This window comes from Eulemur rufifrons, chromosome 17, assembly GCF_041146395.1.
Source record: "Eulemur rufifrons isolate Redbay chromosome 17, OSU_ERuf_1, whole genome shotgun sequence".
Classification (NCBI taxonomy): Eukaryota; Metazoa; Chordata; class Mammalia; order Primates; family Lemuridae; genus Eulemur; species Eulemur rufifrons.
Genome location: NC_090999.1, coordinates 25,702,450 through 25,720,789, shown reverse-complemented (window position 1 = coordinate 25,720,789; position 18,340 = coordinate 25,702,450). Strand labels below are relative to the sequence as shown.

The window sequence follows — 18,340 nt, the reverse complement described above, 5'->3', positions numbered from 1 at the left end:
TTAAGTGAACAGTGCAAGTTAAAAACAATAGTTTCATATTTTTTTCCCCACCCCCCCTTTCCCGAGTCAGCACCTTCAAGTGTTACCACTCCCCAAACGGTGCGCAATGCACTCATTGTGTAGGCATACCCCCATCCCCTCCCCCGCCCCCCACCTCAGTCTGACATCCAATTGGTGTTGTTCCCAGATGTGTATTTAGGTGATGATCAAGGAAACCAATTTTTTGGTGAGTACATGTGATGCCTGTTTTTCCATTCTTGGGATACTTCACTTAATATAATGGGTTCCAACTCTCTCCAGGAGAACCATAGAGATGTTGTATCTTCATCATTCCTTATAGCTGAGTAGTATTCCATGGTATACATATACCACAGTTTACTAATCCAATCATGTATTGATGGGCATTTGGGTTGTTTCCACATCTTTGCTATTGTGAATTGTGCTGCTATAAACATTTGGGTACACGTGCCTTTGTTACAGAATGACCTTTTTTCCTTTGGGTATATGCCCAGTAATGGGATTGCTGGGTCAAATGGCAGGTCTACTTGAATCTGTTTAAGATACCTCCATAATGCTTTCCACAGAGGTTGCACTAGTTTGCAGTCCCACCAGCAGTGCATTAGTGTTCCTGTCTCTCCACACCCACGCCAACATGTGTTGTTTTGGGTTTTTTTGATAAAGGCCATTCTCACTGGGGTTAAGTGATATCTCATTGTGGTTTTGATTTGCATTTCCCTGATGATTAGAGATGTTGAACACTTTTTCATATGTTTGTTAGCCATTTTTATATCTTCTTTTGAAAAATTTCTATTCATGTCCTTTGCCCACTTTTTGATAGGGTTGCTTGATTTTTTCTTGCTGATTTTCCTGAGTTCTAAATAGATTCTTGTTATCAGTCCTTTATCTGATGTGTAGTATGCAAAAATTTTTTCCCATTCTGTAGGTGGTCTGTTTATTCTCTGGACTGTTTCTTTGGCTGTGCATAAGCTTTTTAATTTAATCATGTCCCATTCATTTATTTTTGTTGCTGCTGTGATTGCCTTGGGGGTCTTCTTCATAAATTCTTTGCCTAGGCCAATGTCTGTAAGAGTCTTTCCTACATTTTCTTCTAGAATTCTGATTGTATCACGCCTAAGGTTTAAGTCTGTTATCCACCGTGATTTGATTTTTGTGAGAGGTGAAAGCTGTGGGTCCTGTTTCAGTCTTCTACAAGTGGCTAACAGAAAATCCAAATATAGAACCATCCTCATATAGTCACCTAATTTTCGACAAAGCGGGAAAGAATATACTCTGGGGACAAGAATCCCTATTCAACAAATGGTGCTGGGAGAATTGGTTAGCCACTTGTAAACTGTTTATTCTAAACATAGCCCTAAAATTTCCCAGAGCATAACAAGTATGTGAATACCTAGGTGATTTGCCAAGCTGCCCAACAGTTACATTATTTTACCACTTCCTGTAATCATGGTCCCCAAAAAGGTAGATGAACGGATTATTCCTGCATAGTGAACCAAGTGAACCTTTCAGGACTATTTTCTAAAGCCACACGATTGCAACATCCCTGCCTTCAAGGCAAACTTTGTATTTCACACTAATAATGGGTTCTATCCTTCCAACACGGGCCTTCCTCTGCCCTGGCTTTGAAGTCCTTGCAGAAAGCAGACACGTCTCTTGGCACAAGCCTACAGCATGTACCTGTGCACCCACCAGCGGTGACGCATGCAAGTTCTAGTCTTCTCCTTGGTAGATGTGGAATGGTCCTGTGCTCTAAAAGCTCACCCGGGGTGGCAAGACCAGGCAGGAGCATAGCGAAGCTCAGTTGTGCGGGTTCACCATGAAAAATGGGGCTCACCAAGTCTGCCCAGAATTTGAATCCTGCTGACTGTGCGTCGGCTCTGCAGTGAGCTCCTCTCAGGACGCTTACAGTGGGTGCTGGGTGGGGTGGGCGGGGTGCAAGGCTTGTACTCACCTGGGAATGGCCGGTCACTGGGGTGCCATTGTTCAGCTGCAGCAGCCCGTTCTGCCCATCTCTGTAGAGTGTAACCAAGTGCCAGCCTCCCAGTTTGATTTTGGTCTCACTTACGATGACAGCAAGCCCAGTTCCACAATTAAACCTGTGGGAAGGAAAGGAAGAGTCTTTGATCAACCAGCTCATTATGTTTTCAGCCTCCATGGACCTCCCTTCCAGGGTAATGGCTCCTTTCAGAGTCAATCTGTTCAGAGTTACGTTTATGACTGTTTAAGTCTATACACAGAAAAACCAGATGCCTCTTCCCTGGGGCGATCTCAGTCTAGATATCTTCAGTCTGCCCATAGGACCTTTCAATGCAGGGCCTTCTTTAACCTCATTTTCTCTGCAGCTTAGAAAATGATGGGCAACTAAGGCTCTCCCTCTCTGTTTCAGAGATTTCCAGATGCTTAGCATGGATTCAAGGGGCAGTGAATTAGAATGTGAGTCACTCTGCTTCCAGGGATTTCTCTGGGGACTTTCCCCAACTCTCAAACGATAGTCTCAGTGACATTGGTAACAGGTAAAAATCCAAGTCTTTGCACTCTTTTTGGCAAGCTGGCCGACCCTGCCATCTGTGTTCATTGTATGTGCCCAATACAAGTTAGGTTTCCAGAGGAGGCTCCAGCTCAGAGCTGGAGGCTCCAAACAAGGTGTGGGGTGAGAGAGGAGCATCCTCAGATGGCTGCATAAGTCTTGTTTTTTCCCAACCTCCCTATGGCCCAGGGTGGCCACTGGGCACTATGCCTCACAGGTAGAACTTCAGTCCTTTCTGGTCACTTTCCAAATAGCCACCATGCCACTCCCACACGGTTTCTGAGATTGCCAGTGGGGAATGAGTCATGGCTGGCATTTTCCTTCTTAGGATTTGCACTATCTGCAGCCACTTCTCAGGCCTCCTTTTGTCTCGAGATCACCAATGGAGTGAGAAGGGGTCGAGGGGCATTGCAGGACAGGCTTACCTGGCGGGGGATATCAGGCTCACTCGGGAGGAGCTGCAGCATTGGAGAGCTGCTACTAGCCAATAACTGCCAGCACTACTGAGTGTCTAACTGATTCTCCAAGTGCTAGAGCCCTAACCGCTGGCCCAGATCCTGGTTGGGGACCCATTTTCTAGTCCAACTGGGATGCTCAAAAGTCTTCTCCAACTTAACCAAAAGTATGCTATATGCTAAAATAACAAAAATAGACAATGATGGTTGATGCTTACTGAGTGTTTGCTCTGAGTCAGGCACTGCTCTGAGCACTTTTATGGGTTAACTCCTTTAATCCTCGCAATAGCCCTACAGGAAACGCAGGCTTGGAGAGGTTGTGTCATTTGCTAAAGATCGGACAGCGGGGGAATGGTGCCATTGGGATCTTGGCCAGTGCACTACGGAGAAGGACAGGCTGGTGTCCATTGGTTGGTCACAAATAGGTGCAGTGTACATCTCCATGAGGGTGGGCAAAACACTCACCTTTTCACAAAACTCTGTCCCCCAGAAGACTACACATAAGCTAAAAGTAGCTTCCAAACTGTGTTGAAGAAGAAATGATCAGGGCAAAGGGGGCAAGCCAGAGTCACCATGTCTCTGAGGGAAAGGCGAGGATGAGGTCTAAGCCTCGGCGAGCCCTTGGGAGGTTGGAGGCTCCTCGCTGTTCTCCATGGCTGTCAGCTATATTTGCCCTAAGGAGATGGGGAGAAGACTCCAGCTTTCTTCCCATCACATCCCCTAGAGCTCCAGGACAGAAAAGACTTGATCTCTGTGGCTCACTGCTGCATCCTCAGGACATAAAGCAGTGCTAGGTACACTGTGGGTGCTCAAGAAACACTGAATGTTGAATGAATGAATAGTTACCAGGTTCTAAAACTCAAGTTTCAAAGGTTACTACTCCTGTATTTGGTAAACTGGTCCAAGTTCATCTCATACACACAATTCCTTTGTCTCCTGGAATCCATATTGTACATATTTTATTCACAATATAAAATGCAAATATAATGTAGGGTAATGTCAAAAAAAAAAAAAAAAAAAAAAAAGCAAACCCATGGGATGAGGCTTTTGGAAGGAGTTACCTGAACTGGAGGGAGCGTCGGATGAGAGCCAGGGACATGAAATCACCCCTCCCATGTTCATTCTCCCCACAGTAGAGCAGTAAGCCATCCTCTGCCTCTGCCTGTTATTATACAAACAAAACCACATGAACAGTGAGCACCTCCTCTTCCAAAAGGTACCATCTGGAAACACTCATGATTATAAAACTTGAGCGATTCTGTTTATAGGAGCAAGCACATGGGCTCAAATGTCATCCCAGGTACCCATCCCAGGTCATTTTCAGTAAACACATGGCAGTGATATAAACAGTGTGTGCGGAATGGCAGTGAGGTGAGAGGACAGTGGCCCGGCTATGACCTGCTCTTTACTTGGCTTTGTGGTTCCACCTGAAGAGCCTCTGGCAAACCACAGTCACAGAGAGGAGGTTGCTTGTGCTCATCAAATTCTATTCTCACCAAAAAGCATTTTTTTTTCTTTATTCTTTTTACCTCCCTTCCTCTGGGGAGACACACACATTTGCTTCTTTCCTTCTATCTGGGGAACAGGAAGCTGATAGCCATGCTGTCTTAGACTGTGACAGGTCCTCTCTTGGACGCTCAACACTGTGGCCATGACTTCAGAGGGGACTTGTTTTCAGATCTCCATACTTTTCGTGTCTTTGGGGATACCCAAAAGAACCATTTTAAGCTGAAGTCACCGATTAATTTCTCATCCGCAATTGATTCAGATCAGGGAGCCTCCATCGGGCCCTCACGATATCTCAGGGCTCGGTAGAGTACAGTTTTCTATCTGTTCAGTTACAGCTATCACAACGAAGACAGACAAGTGGGCTCTCTCTAAAGGGGACTTTGGAATGGAGAGTGTATTATTTCTTCTGAAATCCTGGCCTGGGAGGAATCGCTATGATAAACAACATTACTGGGACCCCCACATTACCCCTGGGAACCTCAGGCCAGCCACTTCCACAGTTCAGTGACACACAAAACCCACCCTTCACTGGCACCCTTGAAAGTGGTGACTGTGCCCATCATTCCTGCTGTGCTGTGAGCTGGTCTAAGCTGCTCTCCTTTGGTCACTCTCCCTGCTTCCTCTCTTCCTCTCCCCCTCCCTTGGGATGTAGCACATTCCTGTGTTAAGGGGTCCAAAAAGCACTCATCAAACAACTAATCCCTCTTACCCTAAATTCAAGAGTAATTTGAAATGCCTGATAGGAGTTCTTCAGAGGTTCAAAGGTTACATAGGAGTGGCCAAAGAACTGAGGATACTGTATAACAATATCTGAAAAGACAAAAGACAACACAAAAGGATGCTATTTCCTCACTTCTTAAAAGGCAAAAATCAATATACACTGTTGTCTGGATATTGATAAGTGAAAACCCCGCTAATCTTTTCAATTTAGCTTACTGTCTTCTTTTCTCTACTTTTTACACCTGCTATTCTCATTCTTGGAGACTTTGAGCTTCTCAAGTTCTTAGGGAGAAGCTGCATTTTGGGGGATTGGTACTTGCTTTTCTACAAAGAAATCAATGGCTATGAGACAACAGTCACCTGTGCTCAGCTATACATTTGTGTAATATAAGTTTGCACAGTTATTAGGCTTCTTAACCCTCTTGCACGTGTTTTGGCTGCACTTTTTGATAGAGATGTAATAACAGCAAAGGCCACCGCTCTAAGGTGCTGTCACGTGATGTATTGGTTACTCCAAAAGAACTACACAATTGACACACAGAAATAGGGGTGCTATCTAATAAGAAGCAATGGAAGTTACCTCACAATTTGCCTTGTATAGCTAATTTAATGACCAATAATGGAAGAAGGGTCTTATCTTAGGAAAGGGACTAGAAAGAACCATGTTTGGACCACAAAACGGCCCTCTGGCTCCCAGTGGCGCCAGCCCACCACCATGCTCTTCCCCTCCCCTGAGGGCCTACCTTCTGAGCAGCTCTCGCCACCTTTGCCCAGGTTGCAATGGCATCTTGAGCCCCCCCAGGTGTAGTCATTGGCACAAAAGCTGTCAGCAGAGCAGAGGGTTTCATCACAAGACATGTCAAAGAGCCTTGACATCATGGCCACACTGTCCTTCCCCTTCCTCTGTACAGGAGTGGGCTGGGCAGCCGCTGTAGTCATGGGGGGAGATGCTGAGGTTGGGGGGACAAGCCTGGAAAGGGTCTTTGCATGAGATAGAGACGTCATCTTGGTTTCCACCAAAAGTTTTTTATTCCCTCCTTTGGTAGCAGGAAGTGGTTTAACCTAAAGCCAGAGAAGGAAAAGGGTTCAGGATGAACATGGAGCATGCTAATTAGAGTGCTTTTTTGGTGGTTGTTGCCTAATACTTGAAAACATGGTCCCTGTTGACACTTCCAAAAACCCAGGGATGGATATGGGGCAGAGAGTACTGACCTCAATTTAAGGATGAAAAATGTGAGGCTCAGAATTTTAAGTACCTTTCCCTGTGTGGCTCAGAAATCCAGTAGTAAAGCTGATATTATATGATTTATTCTTATCTCAATATTACAAAGAAGTACTACGTTGTCAAGGAATTGTTCATTTCCTTATAATACCTGATTTTATAAAATTTCACTTGCTGGGAAATCTAAAAATGTTTTTGCCAGATTGTGAAGTCAGCAGGCAGGGGCTGCCTACAGCACTTCAGCGTGGTTGGTACTTCCCTGCCACTAATTTATGATCACCTGGAGCCTAACAGTCAGAGGAAACAAATAAGTGTTAAAAGCAAATGGGCCAATTTAAGCTTTAAGTAAAATATTCACAGCCATTGGCTAAACTGCCTTGTTTGGCAAGAAAACAAAAACACTCTAGGTTTTAAGAGAAGAGATTATTGTTACCTCCTCAAAGGAAATATCCAAATCTAAGTCGTCTTCAAATCCATCATCATCCTCTCCGACCCCCGTGTCGGTGATATAGTGGGGACCATAACGGCCACTTCCTGCTTCTTCAGCACCTTCACAGAGAAAAGCAGCACACTTGCCATCAGCATATGCCTGCACTGCATTTTCCATCCTAACTCAGCCCTACAGAGAGCTGCAGGGACCAGACGTATCGAAAACATGTAAGAAATTCAACACAGAAGAGGAACCAGCGATGGGCAAAAAATACAAAACAAATGTTTCCTCTCACAAGTAACCAAGGAAATGCCAATTGAAACAAGAAAGAGCTGCCGTTTTATACTGACAAGACAGGGAAAAATGTGAGTCAGGCAATAAAACAATAATACCAAGGATTGGCTCAATGGGGACTCTCATATATCCTTTTTAGACATGTAAACTGGTGCAACCCCTTTGCAAAATACTTCGAAATACTTAACAAAGTAGAAAGTGTTTATACCCAGCAATCCCACCAAAATTAAAAAAAAAAACCCTAGAAAAATTCTTTCACATGTATATCAAGATGCATTGCAAAACAGATTCAGAGCATCAGAATTTATAACAGTAAAAAATACCCCAAACTTGCTATTTATAAGAACAAACATACCCTAAATGTCCATCAACAGAGAATGGATAAATGAAGAATAGTCCATCTATGGAATGGAGTACCATAGAGCAGGGGAAATGAATGAATGAATGAGCACCGGATGCATCAACAGGGCTTAGTCTTATGTGATATCATGCAAAAAATGCAAGTTGCAAAAGCACACATACAGTTCGATGATACCATTTATATAAAATTCAACAGCAAACAAAACTTTATATGTTATTTAGGGATACATGTATATATAAATTAAACTCTTAGGAAAAGTAAGACAATCACAATCACAAAAATACCCAAGGGAGCACAGAAGAGGGACATAAATGAGGTCTGATTCAAAGGGGCCTTTGAAAGGATTCTATAATATTCTATTTCTTAATATAGGTGCTGGGAATATGTAAGTGTTCATATTATTTCTTACATATTACATATATACTTTTTTTTTTTTTTTTCCGAGACAGAGTCTTGCTCTGTTGCTCAGGCTAGAGTGCTGTGGTGTCAGCCTAGCTCACAGCAACCTCAAACTCCTGGGCTCAAGCAATCCTCCTGCCTCAGCTTCCCGAGTAGCTGGGACTACAGGCATGTGCCACCATGCCTGGCTAATTTTTCTATTAATATTTTTTTTTAGTTGTCCATATAATTTCTTTCTTTCTTTTTTTTTTTTTTTTTTTTTTTTTTTTTTTTTTAGTAGAGACGGGGTCTCGCTCTTGCTCAGGCTGGTCTCAAACTCCTGAACTCAAATGATCCACCCACCTCGGCCTCCCACAGTGCTAGGATTACAGGTGTGAGCCACTGCGCCCGGCCACATTAGAAGTTCTTTACAACAAAAAATGAGATTATAATGGAGCAAACATTCCCACACCCAGAAAAAAAGGAGCCCAATATGGTATCTTGGGGGGCAACCGTGTTCATCCATTTCAATAGGACAACAGAATCTTTCAGAACTGGAAGGTGGGCTGAGAAACACTCTTGCAGGACAATGTGCAGGGCACTGTCCTTTGGAGGATGGTCAGATTAGCATTTTATTCAGTTATCATCCACAAAATCCCCTGATCCACAACAGTCTGGTTCAGGTTCCACACAGGACACACTCCACAAAGCGGTGGCCCTTCAGAGAGCTGCTCCATGGTGCCCCCATTTCCTTGCAGCGGTCTGGGCCAGCACAGGTACCAACCAGCTGCCTTCTCTCCACGGCACAAGCCAGGCACTGGCCTTCAGCGCAGTGACAACTCTGGTAGCAGAAACTGACTTTGGTAGATTGCTGATGCCCTTTAGTTATTACATGTCCACTGTTTGGACAACTAGTTAAAAAAACAAAAAGAAAAAAGAAAAATGACAAAAAACATAAACTGAACTTGACATTCTGCTTTCAGAATAAGCTAAGCCAAATACCTTTCTCACAAAAACAAACTCACCTTCTTTGTCTTAGTTCATTCGGGCTGCTATAACAAAAATGCCATAAAGTGATGGCTTATAAACAATAAACATGCATTTCTCACAGTTCTAAATCCAAGATCAAAGCGCTGGCAGTCCCTGGTGAGGGCCTACTTCTGCACAGATGATGCTTTCTGGCTGCATCTTCACATGGGGAAAGGGGCAAACAAGCCCCTTCGGCCTCTTAATTAAGGCACTAATTCCATTCATGAGAGCTCCAACCCCATGATCTAATTACCTCCCAAAGGCCCCACCCTAGGGGTTAGGATTTCAACATGTGAATTTTGCCGGGGACATAAACATTCAGACCACGGTACTCCTCCAGGCAGAATTGCAGCCAGAGTGAAAATGGAGCTGAAGGAAATGACGGAAAGTCATTTTTGTCAGGGGCATGCTGTTGACCAGAAGAGAGGGATGTGGTCAGCAGGTGATTCAGAGGCAGGTGGAATGAGCTATGTTCTCAGGTGTTCAGGCGCATCTTGGTGGAGGTGGGATGACACAGGGGAGGTGGTGTTCTCACCCCTTCCACACCAATTCCCCACAGTTTAAAATAGTCCATCTGTCAAAATTAAAGTCTCTTGATGCCAGATTTATACCTGGATGCACGTTCTCTCAAGCCACCTGCATGCAGCAAGCTATGTGCCAGACATCTTCACACAAAAAGCCCTAGAGGACAGCTTCCTCCTTTTGTCTGTCTTTATCTCTGTACAGTATTCCTCCTCATCTGCATTTTTGCTTTCTGCAGTTTCAAGTACCCTTAATCAACCATGGTCCAAAAACATTCAATAGGAAATTCCAGAAATAAACAATTCATAAGTTCTGAGTAGTGTGATGAAATCTTGTGCCGCCTGCTCTCGTCCTGCCTGGGAAGTGAATCATTCCTTCGCCCAGCCTGTCCAGGCCGTGTGTGCTCCCTGCCCATCAGTCACTTAGCAGCTGTCTCAGTTATCAGACTGAATGTCTGGTTGGCAGTGCCTGTGTTCAAGTCACCCTTATTTGACGTCATCAGTGGCCCCAAAGTGCAAGAGTCGTGATACTGGCAATTTGGATACGCCAAAGAGAAGCCATGAAGTGCTCCCTTTAGGTGAAAAGGTGAAAGTTCTTAATAAGGAAAGAAAAAAAAATTGTATGCTGAGGTTGCTAAGATACATAGCAAGAACAAATCTTCTATTCATGAAATTATGAAGAAGGAAAAAAACGTTTGTGCTAGTTTTGCTGTATATATAGGATTTGGTACTATCTGTGATCTAAGGCATCAGTGGGGGGCTTGGAACATGTCCCCTGTGGATAAGGGACAACTGCATCTTTCTATCTCTCTCCCTGCCTCTCTCTCTTTCTCTGGATCTCTCTCCTCCCTGTCCCTTCCCTCATCTTCCATTTCTATCTCTGTCTCTCTCACATATTCAGAATTGACGGATTTTAGAAGAATAAATCCATCTGATAGTAAAAGATTTCTATAACACATGCATGAAGAAAGCTGCTTTTTATCTTCATAGGTTGGTCCCTCTAACTCCAGAGAGTTAGAGAGTTCGCCCTTGCCCTGTGCACCCTCTTGATGTTCTTGCACATCTTCTCATCAATGTTAAGATTATCTTCATCATCATCTTATGGTTCCCTATATGAAAAAGCACCTTCAGTGTCTTCCCACTGCCTATGACATAAATTCTGGCCTCCTTGGTCAAAAATTCAAGGATCTCGATTTAAACAGCTCTTCTTTTTCCTCCTGCTCTCCCCCACCACCATTGTTTGTTGAAAGCTACTGCCTCTCCCCTTCTTACCAAGTACCATTAGGTGCTTACCATCATATACTTCTAAACCTTACAATAATCCTGCAACCTAAGTATGATCAATCTCATCTTGTAGAAAAGCAAAGTGAAGCTAAGGGCTAAGTGATTTGCCTAAAATCAGACTTTGTCACTGGTCAAGCCTAACTCAAATTCAAGGTCTGTCTGGTGACCACTCTCCCACTCTCCTATAAGAGAAGAAGCCACTGTGGAGGTAGAAAGAAACTTGGATTCAAAAAAATTAACATATATTGATCATTTTTAGTGCTCCAGGATCATTTCATGCATTTTTTCTATTAATCCTCACAAAATACTATGAAATTTCCATTATTACTCTCATTTTAACAATGGATATATAAACACAGAGAGATTAAATAACTTGCTCAAAGGCATGCAGATAGTAAGTGGGTAAGGCTAGAATTTATCCTTGGTCTCTCTTTTGTCTACATTATGCCACTTAATCTGAATCCAAATTGTATTTTCAGTTCCTCTTTAAAAGCCATATAATGACTAAAGTGGTCTACCAGTTGTCTCCTTAATACATCATGTATTTTCTTGTATCTTCTTACTCTAAGACCTTGGTTAATGTTCTCCACATTGCCATTTTTTCCCATCTCCCATCTCCTTACACATAACCTACCTATTTTTCCAGTTGGCATGCAGTCTGTAGAGACAGAGCTAAATATGTATCATCAAAAAACCAAAATCAAGTGATATTTTAAAAAGAGAACATCAGACTTTTCTGGGGGAAAAAATGGTGACTGCACAAAATATGAAGCTACCAAGACCTGTAGGACATTCCTTCATCTTCTCCTGGATGGGGCGACTCACCCATGGATATATGCCCCTAATCATGAGCTCAGAATAAGCTTCTATAGCTTGATGAAATCAATGGACATCTTCTGGACTCCTGGCCTTAGAATCCTGCCATTGTGTTGACCATAAATTGTGAACCCCTTGAGGGCAGAAACCATAAGCTTTCTTGATATCCTTCCCCTCCCTCCATTTAACCAGCATTTCACATACTCACCAATGGCCAAGACATCTACCAAGCAGAGAAGACACTCCCACAGTGTTGCACTATGTCCTGTTGTGGCCCACTGGCCAGGCCTATTTCAGTGGGGGGAATATCCCGAGAGAAATCTTTACATGGTAGATCTCTGCCTTCAAATCCAAAGACATTCCCCCCAAACTGCCACCACTCCTGTCCCTTTCCCCAACTCAGAACTAGAAGTTAAGAGTTGAAAGAAACCTTAGATACCACCCAGTCCAACCTTCTCATTTCATAAATGTGGAAACTAAGGCCACAGAAGAGAAGTGACCTAAATCCAAGGTCATGCATCTCATTAAAGGAGTATCTGACTCTAGAACCAGATCACATGATCCCTAGTTCAACATGCATAATACTCAATCATACAGACTTTTTGGTATCAGGTATCTAACACTTCAGTAGAAGAACCTGGAACATGGAGATGCCACAGGGGCTTGGTGTGCAGGTGGCTGAGGTCTCTTACTGCTTCTTCACCTGCCCCAGGACATTCTCCATCTTAAAGGCAACTCCTTGGAGGAAAGGACCATGAATGAACTGCTGTGGCTATGAAGTGATACCATGATGAGAATAGAAACGATTCCAGATTCTCCGCTTGTTTTGACAAGTAAAATAAGGTATATACCATTCAAGGGATAAAGTCCTTTGGTCTTTGTAAGCACTGCTTCTGTTTTGATACTTAATATAACATATTTCTTTGAAACCTGAGGTCACTCAGTTTGGGGAAACAAAGGGTATGAAATAAGGATGGGAAAAGGAATATGGAATTGTAAGGACTTAGAGTCAAAGAAATTTTAACTTTTATAGAAAGACCTGAGAGCTCAGCTAGCACAACCACTCCATTTTACAGAGGAGTAAACAGGGGCTCAGAAAGTCCATGTGACTCACCCAGAGAGGCTTATCAGTGGTAGAGCTGATCTAGAATCTGGACTCTTGGTACTGCACCCCAGTACCCTTTGCCGCAACCCAAACTCCTATCTCTCATAGTAATCCAAGCTAATAGTTGTTTCCCATGTTTAGTAGGGAGATATGAAAACAGATGACCAAGCACAGCATTATTCGAAGGACCTGGAATTAAAGCTCACTGCTCCTGTTTCCTGACGGCCCCACCACCGCAGATCTCAAATCCGTAGTTCACATAAGTTTTTACCAATGCTATTTCCCAGTGAGCACAGAAGGTGCAGTCCAAGCCCGTGATAACAATTCTCCCAGTAGCCTGGGGTTATTGTAATTAAAGTGCATAACTTGTCTCCTTCTACTTGGCACTTTGTTAATTAGGGAAAGAGAACATTAAAAAGGAGACATTTATTAGAACCAGAATAATCAAGCCACTGGTTCAAGGGTTATTCCACCATAGGAAAAGTAATAAACAAAATACAAATTTTTGTTAATAGATAAGGGTGACTTTTATTTTGTAAAAACCTGTATTTTGTTTTTACAAAGGCATCACAGGTTTTCTATAAATAGCGAGTTTCTCAGATGTATCAATACAATGCAGTTGGAAATACTTCTGGTCATGGAATCCAAATAATAGGGAAAGGGACACAAATGGCTTGTGTGACCTTGAGCAAGTCACATAATCTCTCTGAGTCTCATGTTTTCCCGTAAAATAAGAAATAGGATTAGATTTGATGGCTGGTGATGATGTCCTTTCCAGCACTAACATTCTGTGTGACCCTAAAATTCACACCTTTGAGTTAGACATATTGCAGGCATCTGTCACATCAAGCAAGGTTCGAAAAAGAAACAACTGGAGAATTTTACTTACGTGGATGAAAAAAGAAGTTAGTTTGGCATGGAAGTAGCATGCTTTGGGGGTTGCAACTTTGTGTTCGATATTATGTGCCTCCTAGAAGATGTGATCTATCATCATTTATCAGAATCCATCTTCATTCAAAAGAACCAGGTGGCATTTTAAGTCCCTTTTCTTAACAGCTCTTAGCAATGACGAGGGAGGAACGCTTGTTCCGTATTCCTGAAGTTGCAGTATCATGAGAACAGAGTTTCCTTAAACACTGTTGGATTCTTTTCCAACTGCTTTCCTTCCACCACAGATGTGGAGACACTGATTTAGGCCCACATTTCTGAAATGAGGGAAGCTAATCTATCAAAAGACTTGGGGGAGGGAGACATTTGGGACCAATTTGGTCCCTCCCATTTTTGCTCAGCACCTAGATAGACTATGGAAAGCAGTAAGCCGGGGAGGTGTAACTCCTGTGCAATCCCAAACTTTCCCTCAGGTGGGCTGTCCCAAAGTCTGGACTGGGCAGAAGGGGGTTTGCAAGCCCATTTTGGCCCTTAGAGTAAGCTGTGTCTTCTGACCCAGCCCTTATCAGACTTATAAGGTTGGCATTCGATTCATCTTCAACTTCATCCTTATCTTCATCTGCTGTGTTATCTTGTTTCTCAAATGATTTCAAAATTAGGCAAAGAGGAAAAGTGCTGTGAATTGGGCCTCTTCACAATGCAAACACCCACCAGAATAAGAATGGTTGGAGAGAAGGCGTTCCCCAAGAGGCAACAAGTCACAGACAGAACCTGGGTCACCTTCTTCAGTGCAAATGTTCAAGAATTGGTTGGTCAGATGGAGTAATGACAGGTCAGACCTGTGACCTTAGTCCCTTCAAGTCTCCCCAAGACCCTGTGTGACCAAAAGGGTCAGTTCAAGCCTCATTTCTCACCGATTTATTTCTTCTCACCTTGCTCCAGCTGCATTGATTCTTTCAATTTTTTGGACACATCATTCTTTGTTCTGCCTCAGGGCCTTTGTACATGCTGTTTCCCATGCTTGGAAATCTTATCCCTAACTGCTCATTCTTTCGTCTTTTTAATTCTTTTATATTTCTGCTCAAAGTCACTGTCTTAGGGATGTCTTCCCTGTACCCCAGATAAGGTCAGTTTCCCTTCTTGAAATATTCTCATATCTATCTCCTCTTTAATGGCATTTTGAGTATATATTCATATGTTTATTTGTGTGATCATTTCATAAATGTGATTCTTTCACCAGCACATAAAATCCTTGAGGAAAGAAACTCCACCCATTTTGGCTCCCATTATACCACCAAACCTCACTCACTCCTGACATCTTGTAGGAACTTACAAAACATATGGGAAATAGAAATAGTGAACTTTTAGAATAGTGTAAACAAAATAAAAATATATGAAAGGAGCATTAATCTGTGTTTTTAACAGCAAAAGTCCAGGTACAATAGGACCTGCACAAAGAGTTTGAAAGCTATCCTTTCCAGGATCTTAAGGAAATCATTTTGCACAATATTCTTAGAAAATAAGGGAAAGAAGCCTGACTTAAGTCTTCACTCTGACCCAAAACCATGCCCAACATTAATTGAAAGCCCCATAGACAGTCGGTGACAGGAGCAGGCCAGCCTCTCCCTGGGTCATGAGATTAATTTGTGCCCAAGAAACTTCTTCAAAATAAATAGGAACAAGAGTAATCTGTTCTCATTTTCAAATGGGTATTGGCATATTGATTAAAGCAAGACAAAGAGAGAGGAAGAACCAGGGGTGCAGCTGAGGGTTTCCAAGCATTGAAGCATCACAAAACCATTCTCCATCAGAGAGAAAATCATGAACTGCTAAGCCCGTGAATTCACCGTCTGAATGATAAGTGGAATTCTGTGGTGGGCTCACCGTGGGTTGCTTTCTAAAGGAAAAGTTTCTGCAGTGGTTTGAAACCTACTCCTTGAGAAAATACCAACTAGCTGGAATTTACCGAGCAGAGAAAGAGGAGGAGATAGATGGAAGGGCACAAAAAGGCTTCTGGGGACAGTTGGATGGGGATGTGATAGCTGGCACAACATTTGCTGGCATGGAGGGCTCATGCCACCAAGCCAGGAGCAATAAAGCAAGAGGTGTTGGCTGGAGCTGGATTGTGGAAAATTTTAAACGCCAGGCTGAGTGTGGCCTTTATCCTGTGAGCAAGGAGGAGCAGGAGAGCACCAAGCTAGTGGAGGTGGTTTTACAGGAGCCCCACAATGGGGTGCAGAGCGGGTTTCTACCTTCTGCCTCTGTGTCCCCTATGCCTTTTGGCCTCTGGACAATGCCTGTGGTACAACCCCCCTCAGCACTCAACCTAGAAAACCTTCTGCCCGGATTCTCTTGTTCCTCACTCCCTATCCCTTTGGGGAAATCCCACAACTTTTACCAGTCACCCCCAATGTCACCTTGCTGCGAAACCTTTGCCAACCCACCTCCCAGTTCCCTGACCCACAAAAGCAACCACACGTCTCCTCTGTGGTGCAGGCCACACTTGATGCTGCACTTCACCACACGGGTAGCTGTGCCTGTGTCTGTCCCCTGGACCGGATCGTGACTCCTGCAGGGTCTCAGTTCTCTGAAAATTGTTTGGCAAAAATAAATATTAATAAAATTAATGCCTGATCCTTTTGGGGACTTACATACCTAATATACCCTTACTTTATACCTTTCAGTGCTAACATATAGTTTATATGAAACTATATTCAATTTTCCTACATATAGTCATGCACCACATGACCTTTTGGTTAACGACGAAACACATATATGATGGTGCTCCAGCATTTTTTCATCGGCTCAAACAAGAACTTTGTACCCATTAAGCAGTAACTTGCTGTTTTCCCTTCCCCTAAACCCTAGCAACCAAATCTACTTTCTGTCTTTACAGATTTGCCTATTGTAGATGTTTCATTATAAGTGTAATCATACAATTTTTGTCCTTTTGTGTCTGGTTTATTTCACTTAATATAATGTTTTCAAGTTCCTAAGATTATAATACCGTATTTTTACTGTACCTTTTCTATGTTTAGATTTGTTTAGAGACACAAATACTTACCACTGTGTTACACTGTCTACAGTAACATGTTGTACAGGTGTGCAGTCTAGGAGCAATAGGCTAGACCATATAGTGTAGGTGTGCAGTAGGCTGTACCCCCTAGGTTTGTGTAAGTACATGCTATGATGTTCACACAACAATAAAATGGTCTAATGATGCATTTCCCAGGACATCTCCCTGTGTTAGGTAACGCATGACTTTACTTGATTCAGTGCTATTCAAACTACAGATTTCAAACCTCTTAGTGGATTGTAAAAATAATTCAGTGGGCCATACCACATTTTTAAAAAATGAATGGTATAAAATACAAAGCTCTGCATTTAGCGAGGGTGAGTACTGCTCTGTATGACATTTGCATATATATGCAGGTATTTCTATATAGGCAGCCCTCCCTATCAGTGGGTTCCACATCCATGGATTCAACCAACTGCAGACTGCAGATATTTGGGGAAAAAATGGATGGTTTCATCTGTAATGAACATGTACAGACTTTATTTTCTTGTCATTATTCCCTAAACAATACACTATACCAATTATTTACATAGCATTTACATTGTATTAGGTATTATAAGTAATCTAGAGAAGATATAAAGTATGCAGGAGGATGTATGCAGGTTATATGCAAATGCTATACCATTTTGTCTAAGGGATTTGAGCATCCCTAGATCTTGATATCTGTGGGCTCCTGGAGTCAATTCTCCATGGAAACTGAGAGTATGTCTGTGCGTATTAGGCTGCGATGTAAATTGTATATGCTTGTTATAGGCTGAGGACTACTTCACTCTGGTTGTTTTTCAAAATGTTGATTAATTTCCCAGCTGACTGCCATTTTACTTTGGGCATGGGTTAGTTTTTCATTTTATTTTTGTCTTATAATAGAGTTTCTCAACTTCAGTACTATTGACATTTGGAGCTTGATAACTTTTTGTGTGGTAGACTGTCCTGTGCATTGTAGGGTATTTAGCAGCATCTCTGGGTCTACCCACTAGGTGCCAGTAGCACCTTTCCCACAGTTACGACACCCCAAAATGTCTCCAGACGTTGAAAAATATTTTTGGAGGGGCAAAATCACCCCAGTTGAAAACTGCTGCTCTATTGAGCCCAAAATAATCTTGAACATTCAAGTAGCCATTAAGGAATGCATAAGACAGATGTGCAGCAAAGATCCTGTGGGAGCCTACTGCAGTAGAATGATCCCGGGATACCAATCCCCAGAGTTTCTTGACCTCAGTCAGGTTTACAGCCAGGTCCCTGTGGGCCACTGCACAGCTGCACAGGCCATCTGCAGTCTAGCCGGAGGATTTTCACACGCGTGGCTGGGGCTTGCTGCAGGACCCCACAGGTGCTCCTGGGCAGGAAGGGTTCAGGGGGCACCAAGAAAGGAGAAGGAATCCCAGCACTTCTAGCTTATACTAAGGAAATATCTCAGGGAACTGAGGTGGAAAGTCCCCGCTTGGGACCATGGGAACAATAATCACACTGCTCTATAAAGGAGCGAGTAGGAGCTGGGTGAAAAGTTAAGGGCCACGTAGGGAGAAGTGACACTGCCTTTGCATGGAGGGGCTCAACCATGCAGGCAAGTGGGGTCTCTGCAACAGAGAGGAAGGTAGGAAATGCAAGGAGCACTGGCCAGAGACTCCTGTGACTCTAACAGTCATGATGACTGTGTAACCTAGAGCTAGTCACATAAGCTGGTGGCATCTCAGTTCCTCATCTGAA

At 43.1% G+C, this 18,340-nt stretch overlaps 1 protein-coding gene across 4 annotated transcripts in view; it reads right to left on the bottom strand.

Annotated features, from left to right (window-relative positions):
• The window catches only part of EGFLAM (EGF like, fibronectin type III and laminin G domains), a 168,185-nt gene that overhangs the window by 41,438 nt on the left and 108,407 nt on the right, over window positions 1-18,340 (bottom strand). For 3 of the 4 annotated variants that reach the window (XM_069491908.1, XM_069491909.1, XM_069491910.1), the window contains 5 exons: window positions 6,885-7,000; window positions 5,973-6,291; window positions 5,219-5,319; window positions 4,062-4,162; window positions 1,970-2,114 (listed from right to left, as the gene is read on the bottom strand). In XM_069491908.1, the coding sequence (XP_069348009.1) occupies window positions 1,970-2,114; window positions 4,062-4,162; window positions 5,219-5,319; window positions 5,973-6,291; window positions 6,885-7,000 (782 nt within the window). Of the gene's footprint in view, window positions 1-1,969; window positions 2,115-4,061; window positions 4,163-5,218; window positions 5,320-5,972; window positions 6,292-6,884; window positions 7,001-9,554; window positions 9,909-18,340 lie in introns of those variants that run through there. The other variant, XM_069491911.1, reaches the window with a different exon arrangement.